This window comes from Chinchilla lanigera, unplaced genomic scaffold, assembly GCF_000276665.1.
Source record: "Chinchilla lanigera isolate Chin_1 unplaced genomic scaffold, ChiLan1.0 scaffold00046, whole genome shotgun sequence".
Taxonomy (NCBI): Eukaryota; Metazoa; Chordata; class Mammalia; order Rodentia; family Chinchillidae; genus Chinchilla; species Chinchilla lanigera.
Genome location: NW_004955447.1, coordinates 4068708 through 4077489, shown reverse-complemented (window position 1 = coordinate 4077489; position 8782 = coordinate 4068708). Strand labels below are relative to the sequence as shown.

Here is an 8782-nt window from a genome sequence, read left to right as displayed (position 1 = left end):
AAAAATATATCTGTGCTTTTTTAAATCTGTTATGTGTGCTCATTGATTTTCACCTGAGATAAATTACTATCATAGTAGTTTACCTGTCACAAGATAAAAATCTACAATTAGACACATCAGTTAAGGAAACTCAGTCAGTGTTTGCTCACATTTGAGACAATTTCTATAACCTTTCATGGGCTCTGAGAAAAGGCCAAAGCAGTCACATTGGCATTTTCTTATGTCGTTTTCTTGTTTTGTTTGTTTGTTCATTTGTTGTTTTGTTTTTTGGTACTGGGGATCAAACTCAGGACCTTGTGCTTGCCAGGCAGGTGCTTGCACCACTGAGCTATCTCCTTAACCCTTACATCAAGTTTTTGAACAGTGGGGGCTGGGGATTTAGCTCAGCGGCAAAAGCGCTTGCCTGGCAAGTGCAAGGTCGTGAGTTTGGTTCCCGGTACTGGAGAAAAACAAAAAAAAAAAGTTTTTGAACAGTGAATCCACACAAAACACCACAGTACCATTTTTTCAAGAACTCTGTACAAAATCCTCCATTTTCTGTGAAAGAAGATTGTGCTCCATCTTAAAAGAGCTACAGCATATGAAACACCATTGAAAAGATTTGTAAAAAATCATAATATATGATAATATTATCAAGTATATAAAAGCATATTTTATATAAAATGTAACTTCTTATGTTTTTTTAAATGTTTAGATAGTGGTATTAATTATCCCAATACTCCTGTGCAATCAATAATTCTAATAGTTTTTAGAAAAATAAAATTTTACAGCCCATAAAAAATATGATCTCCATGTACAAAGTTGTAAACATTTATTTTCTTTTTCAAACAAAATCCTTAGAATTACTAAGTGTAGAATATTAACTTATGAGTATTCAAAGCTGTGTAGAAAACATCTTTTTTATTTCTACCCAAAGATATCATAAGTTACTCAGTTACAGTTAGTAATTGAATGAAAGGGTGTGCATATTTTTGATACTCCACCACTGAGCTATATCTTCTACTCTTTTTCTTTGTTTAATTTTAATTTTCTTAGTATGTTTGTAGTACATTAATTTAGTTTCGCCTTGAGAAGTAAGTCCATGTACACTTCACAGCTTGTTTCTTTTTTACTAACCTCTCTCAACCTTCTCACTCATGTCCTTTACTGTCTATAAATCTCCTTTCCCCATTTTCCTTTTTCTTCTTCTTATCCTTCACCAACGTTGAAGACAGAAATTTTACCTTCATTTTGGGTATTTGGTGCCCATACATACAATATCTTAAATCTTTTTGCCCTTCCTTTCTCTAAGACACAGTCTTACACAGTTGCCAAAGTTGCTGCCAAACTTGCTATAATCCTGCCAACTGTCGTAGTGCATGAGGACATCAGCACTTGCCCCATGTTTTCTTTAAAGTTTTACAAAAATTCCAGTCACATTTGCCTGAGTATAATTTGATGTAAGTTTAAACTGAAGTTTTTTGCTCCCATTTCAGAGTCTGAATAGATCTTGCCAATTTTAACAGAGTTCCATCTGGTTTCCTTTACAGATCCAAGAGAGTACATTTGTTACCATTTAATTCAAAGACATATTACTTTTAAAAATGCAAATAAAACTTTATTCTTTCTGCTCTTTTCAACCAGAAGTTTCAATAATTGCTAATTTTTAAAAGGTATGATAAAATGCGTGATCAAACACCAAATTGGAATTATTTCAGGAATTATGAAATAGAATTGAACATTCTTTAATGTTTCACTGAAACAAAATATATAGCAAATCAGGAAGGTAATGGTTTTATAAAACATTGAGGACCATCTTCCTATACCTTGATCTAAAATGGTTGATTAAAATACAATAGACTGGCTTAACATGCCTACCACCTATAGGTCTCAATGAGTTCTATTCCTTCTTCTTCTTTCCTATCTTATGAATCTTCCAATAATAAAACAAGCAACATTTCATGACAAGGAAAGTAATGGTCACCACACAGGCCAGCAGAAAGCCAATCACATCCAAAGAGTGGTACTGGTACCAAGTGAGGTTCTGGGCAAGTGGCTGCAGGTGCTTGGCCCCTTTGTGGCGCATGACAAACTCAATCCAGAAGGCTGCTCGGTCCAGGGGCTTCATTGGCTGGTCATGGTGAATGGTTGATAACCACATGACATTCTCTTTGTAGCTAAAAATTTAAGGAGACATCAACTTAAAAACTGAATGAAAAAATATATGCATATTATTTAGATAAATATATGTAGACTTGATAATATTGAAAAAAAAACTTGTCCATAGTTTTCTTCACTGATATGTTACAGATACTATGGTTCTGAACTTTTTGAATATGTAGGTTTGAACACGTGTGGAAGAAAACTAGGAGAATTACTATTTCAAATAAAATAACAGGTATGTGTTAATTAAAACAATATCAATCAAAACTCTACTTTGTGGATTTAGAGATGTATATAGAGTAATTGAATATTAATGGGATGGGTGGTAGAAATTCCAGTAGTTATCACAACAGGCAGTAAGAAGGCAAATCCATGTTAAGGACAGAGGAAATATCTGAGGAACATTGATAATAAGGCGGTTATGACAAAATCCAAGTGGTAAAATTTTATTACTGGACAAGTGATGAACACTACAAAGCAGGCTGTCTTCTTTTATCCTTACTCGGACCCTGGTTTCCTGTGCTTTTAATAAATGTCTTACCTTTTCTTTCTAAATGCTCAGGAAAGGCATAGTTGCTTTTTTCTCTGATGACTATGAGGAGCAATATGCTGATTTTGGAATTCTTTGGAGGATTTTATCATGTGCTGATAGCTCATTAAATGTTTGTGATCATTATTATTGATATTTATTGTCTCGGTATTGTGATTTTAGATTACTGGAACTGGTCAACAATTTTCAAATAGTATCACTGTTACCTTTATTATTGTTGTTGGAATGACTATTATACAAAACAGAGTAGAATATGGAATGAATTTACCAAGCATAAAAACAATGTTTTATAGCATTACATGGGAGCAAAAGCAATGGAGGCAGCTTTTTCATTTTTTAATGAATGGAGGCAGTGGGAGGGGCTGGGGATTTAGCTCAGCGGCAAAAAGGGCCTGCCTGGCATGCGCAAGGTCGTGAGTTCGGTTCCCGGTACCGGAGAAAAACCAAAAAAAAAAACCCCAAAAAAAAGAGCAGTGGGAGGGCTTGTTTTTAGAAAGTTCTCAAATCTTGACACAATTTTAATGGACTAGGAAAGACTCTAGTGAGGACATTACAGGCTATATTCAAAGAATTAGTATAATGATATGAAAATTTTAACTAAAATCACTAGGGAAAGTTTAAGTACAGTAGGATTTTGATATGATATATACTTTTTTGGTTTAAGGAATAAAATCCGTTTTGGAATGGTTTGACACTAGTATGGAGATAATGGATGTGTTAACTGGCTATAATGCAGAAAATGCTTTGTTTCTGTATATAGCCACATCATCATGTTGTATATCATAATAAACAAAAAGGTAAGTTTAAAGTAGCCTGGTGAATGCAACTCTTAAATGCTTGTAAATTTAAATCTACTGACATTCTGTTGGAATAATTTTCTAATGCTCCTACTAAGCCTTCTTTTTCTGCTTTCATTACCCTCCTTGAGATTATTGGCATTATGTTTAAACCTTAGGTAAAATTCCACAAAAACCACGAAAAAAAAAATCATCATGAAGGTCACAATTGCATACGTACGATTTTCATCAGGCGTTAAGTAAAAATTTGTATTCATGAAAATGTTCCTGTTCAGATTCTCACTGAACCCTTCTCCTTTATTCAGAATTTACATAAAATCTTATGCAGAAAATGAATAATACTCACGATGGGTTGTTCATGACTTCCTTTAGTGCATTGACCAAATCTGCAGTTGACATTGTCTTGAAATCCAACACAACAGCTGCTCCTTTGGCTTTCATGTGAGCTGTGTTATCACGTTGCTCCGAAAACAAAGGAATGCCCACCATAGGGACCCCGTGGGTGATGGCATCGTAGATGCCGTTGGCTCCTCCATGAGTTACAAAAGCTTTGGTTTTGGGATGACCTGGGATTAGGAGAATTTCAGTCATGTTATTAAGTATAAATCTTAGACAAAATATGAGAAATATCAGGACATGATAAGAGAAGTATATTTTATGAAATAGCTGTCAATCGTTTTTTAGTGATATTAGTTTGCTTTGCATCTTCGAACAAAAATCACCAAAATCTACTTCCTGGTAGGTGAAGATTTGATGGTGGAGATATTGTGTGACTTAAGAGGTGGACAATGAGTACATGATAGTAGGATAAATAGAAGCCATAATGAAGAAAACAAAGCAAGTGATAAAGAACTAGTGCATGCTAGAACCTGTCTTCTTTTAAAAAAAATACAGTGCTTTCAGTAATTCTGATGTGAAGACTGTTCAAAGCTGCAAGGGGAGCAACTGCAATCGGATGAAGTATATTATTATTTCATAATAAACAATGTGAAAGATTTTTCTCTGACAAAATATAATGTCATTTTGAATTAATCAACATTGACCTTGGAGCATCACTATTTTGGGGGAAAATGCAGGCTTATTTCTTGCAATGTTGGTCAGAGATACAAAAAAATTAATTAAAAATTCTCAGTGATATGTAATTGCTACTAGGTAAAGATTGTTTCTGACAATAAAGAGGAGATTGTATGATAAAATGCAAACTATTATGCTTTATTTCTCATCAGACTGGGAAAAGAATACAAGAGTTTTGAATTTAATTTTGAAATCTTTAATAATAAATGGTCAAAGTGTTTTTTCTTTATATTGAAGTATCATGAAGTGAATTAAAAATTATCGGGTCTTCAGTGTTTGTGCTTTAGAACCTTACCCAGTAGGTCATTCTGAGGGATCCACTCATACACTTGAGTATTTGGTGGTAAGGTATCAGGTTTCCTGCCTTTAAATCTCCAAATAACCTAATAGATCAAGAAAATATTTCATTGTATTTGTCAAAACTGAACTCAATGTATACCTAAGTTTTAATAAGTTCAGATATCACTTAGTTAAATGTGCTCCATATATTTATATATGTATTAGATGATCAAATGAGATCAAGAAAATATAAGTAATGTGAAAAAGTCAAGAACAAATACAATATAGTAGTCTTCTACATAGTTTCATACTCCTTTGGACAAGTGCAGTCATGAGTTTAACTTCTGATTCTCAGTTTAGCAAGTAGCACATTGATAACAAAATAATACACGTGTTAGAAAATACAAAAGTAGAACATAAGTATTTAACAATTAAATTTATATTCCATTTGACAGAGAACTAGTGCCTACTATATTTTCTGGAGAGATAGGGAACTTCCTCCTTTTTCAGGCTTGATTCAGCTTGAATTTTGTCACTTTCCTGCTCTCCCTCAATTACCTACATGCTTGAATCTGTGTGGAAAGAAGCAATGTCTGTGCAAGACATATGTCACTGATGTGCTGTGTTCACAGAAGAGCATGGTTCTACCTTCTGTTACATCTTCCTGTTTCAGATCATGACATCTGGCTGCATTTTTGTGAGGATGAGGACAGTACTTTTACTCAGGATTGATAAACTCTGGCCAGGTTTCTCTGAAGAGTCCCCTAAACAGCATGCTGCACAGCCTAATTCCAAGGATGAGGCAAGGATTCCTTGTGAATCATACAGGCCATGATGAAAATCACCTTCTTTGCAATACTTACATATTGCTTTGTGCTAGTGAGGTCAGTAACTCAGATTTCATCTCTTTCTGAGACAACTATAGTTTGCTCTGTGCCTTTAGAAATCCCATAAGAAAATGAGATTGTACAGGATTTTACCATTTTGAAAAGCCTACAAATAATAGTATGGTAACAAAACTTCACTTACTTAAACCATTAAATAGATTTCTTTCTGATTTCACTGTTAACATCCAAATTATTAGGAACCAAACTTTCCCTCTTTCATTAGTATTGCCTCTTATATAGCTTGGTTCTAAACTGGCTAAGATAAATTACAGCTACAACACTATTCATCACGGAGGAATTCCTCGAATTGGACACAATATAGAATTGGACAAACTCATTGTGCACTTGTCTAACATTGAGGCACATTGTCTAACCTTTTGTGGCAATTGTGCAAGAGCTGAAGTAATCACATTGGCCCTTTCTTCTGTTATGTTGTCGATCATGGAGCCCAGAGAAAACACTACCATACCATGTTCTCCGGAGCTCTGCACAAAGTCTTCCATTTCCTGTGAAGAAAGAATTTGCTACATCACCAAAGAAGAATGGAGGGACAAACACTGTTGCAAAGATTCGATCATAAGTGAGAGAAGTCACGTTATGTCAGATATCATTGGAGGAATGGCGGAGGTTAAGTAGGAGGATGGAATGTTTGGCTACTTGGGCTTTTCTAGTTGTTCTAAGTACATTCTCACTGTTGTGCAAAGTATATCTAAAATGTATTCTTTTTGCAAACTAAAATTTTACGTGCAATTTGTTTTCCATGTTTGTAAGCAATTGTATTGAATTTCTGCTTCTTTTTCATCCTACAGGAAATATTTCCATTTATAGTCTTTTTGTTTTTATTTCTGACCAAATTTTTATATGGCTACTATGGTGTTAGCAAATATTCTTTAGTTGGATATGTAATTTACTATATATATTTGCTTTTACTATAAATTTCTGTTAATGTTGACATTGTATGGTTTGATTATATTTTTCTAAGTAGTTTAGGGTAGATTCATTTTTAAGATTTCATCAAATTATTCAAAAGTTTTAAATTTAACCTATGAAATAATTTGTCTTTATATTTGATAATGAAAAAATCATGTATTTTAGTGAGAAGACTTCTTTTAAATAGATTTCATACTACTTGATTTGGATGCAAATCTTATATGTATATATTTTTAACCAGTGGTATTAGTACTAAGCAATGCCATTGTAATGTTATGTTTTTCTTTTTATTTTCCATCGTACTTTTTTCCCACTTTGACTAACCCTGTGTTTTTAATGGAAATCAGGAATTCTTTCATATATAAGCATATACTCTACTGAACTTTCAATAAGCTTGTCTCAATCTTTGGATTCAGAAAAATAACTTTAAAGAACCTGACTAATTTGAATTCAAAATATATAGTAGACTGTAATTTAACAAGTTTTAAAATTTTTGCTTCTTGCTAGTAGAATGATAGGTAAAAGAGAATTTCTGAAGGTGATATACAATAAAGACTAAGGAGTTATTTTCTTTAAAATGTGCCTTAAATGTTTGATGTGAATGTTGAATTCATTTTTTCTTTTGTTTCTTCATAAGTTACACTATTCTACATGGAGACTGATTTCTATTATAATTCAAATCTCAGGGCTGTTTCCAGAGGTGAGGGGTCTGGGTTCCTCAGAAACTGTACTGCAGTGTCCAATTGAGAAAACTTGAGAGAACCACAAACACCTACACCAGCAGAGTAATTTAGCCCCTCTGAACTCTGAAGCATAAAACTGAAATTTCGAGTGAGCAATAGGAACTGGTGAGATAAAAGCAAGAAACAGGGGGTTTGCCTGCAAATATTGTTAAGATTTCAAATTTATATCACTTAGAAATGATCTTTATTTTAATGCACGAATCTTATTTTTTTAAAGAAACCTGAACACTTGCAATGATATTTTAACATTTCATCTTCCTAATGTCTGCATTTTCTCCTTTGTTTCTAATATTTTGAAAAAATTATTAGTGCATACTATTTAAACAGAATAATGTGTTTCCTTTGGTGATAGTTGGATATATTCACTTACTTTTAAGAAGATTAGGACTTCTACTCTCTGTAATTTTGCTTGAAAATAAAATATAATGCTGCATTCTAGCTCCTATTGAATGAGTTTACATGTTAAGCCTCTGGCATGTATTAGACAGTTAACAGAATTAGTGATAACATAATTAACAATAACATCAATAGTCAACATTTATTCTAGATCATTGATCAAGTACCAAAAGTATTTCAAGATTTTCTTGTGTATTAACTGTCTTTCCCCCAGTTCATTATGTGACTGCTGGTCTTATTATGTGAGTAGGTATAGTCATCCATTAGAAAATCTCAGTCTAATTATCATTATCTTTTTTCTGATGTCTTAGAATTTCCTAAATTTCTCCTTCCATAGTCTTGCCCACCTACACTCAAATCTAGTAACTGAATTTAGAAAAACTTTCCTTTTCTTTTTTTTTTAAGCAATTCTAAATTTAAGTTGCCTGAGTTGGATTCTTGTTTAACTACCTAATACCTGTTTTGGATACCTTTCATTCCTTTGGAGTATCTAGTTACAAATTATTTCTACATGTAATCAGTCTCTTCATTCAGTTTGGGAATCTTAATGAAATATGAATAGTTGCAAAAATACAGAAACATGACTTTCTCCTGGAAGGATACTTTATGTCATTTTCCACATCTCTCTCATTTCGAATAAAAGCTCTGAATAGTGGATATTTATTCTTCTTGAAAATGAAAATCCCCAAATCAAACTAAACCAAAGCAAAATAAATCAAACCAGAGATATCCTTACCTTAGGCAAAGGTTTGGCAGGTTTGCAGTGGAGTCCACCAACGAACTCAATATTCGGCAATGTTGGGCGAGGAAATTCCAAATCCCAATAGGAACGAATGAACCACATTTCTGCTTTTGCCATGACCTGAAATAATGTAGTGGGTCTCCCTAAATGAAGAGAGACAGCAAAAAATGAAAGAGAAACAACAAGAAATGAGAGAGAGAAATACAGAGAGAGAGAGAGAGAGAGAGAGAGAGAGAGAGAGA

At 33.4% G+C, this 8782-nt stretch overlaps 1 protein-coding gene across 2 annotated transcripts in view; it reads right to left on the bottom strand.

Moving 5' to 3' along the window:
* Positions 1-1663: 1663 nt before the first annotated feature.
* LOC102004656 (UDP-glucuronosyltransferase 2B14-like) overlaps positions 1664-8782 on the bottom strand; it is a 9720-nt gene continuing 2601 nt past the window's right edge. Inside the window, exons 2-6 of one of the 2 annotated variants that reach the window (XM_005392809.1) lie at positions 8535-8683; positions 6104-6235; positions 4859-4946; positions 3836-4055; positions 1664-2156 (exon numbers count right to left, since the gene is read on the bottom strand). In XM_005392809.1, coding sequence (XP_005392866.1) covers positions 1880-2156; positions 3836-4055; positions 4859-4946; positions 6104-6235; positions 8535-8683 — 866 coding nt within the window. In that variant the 3' untranslated portion in view covers positions 1664-1879. The remainder of the gene's footprint in view (positions 2157-3835; positions 4056-4858; positions 4947-6103; positions 6236-8534; positions 8684-8782) is intronic. The other variant, XM_013518529.1, reaches the window with a different exon arrangement.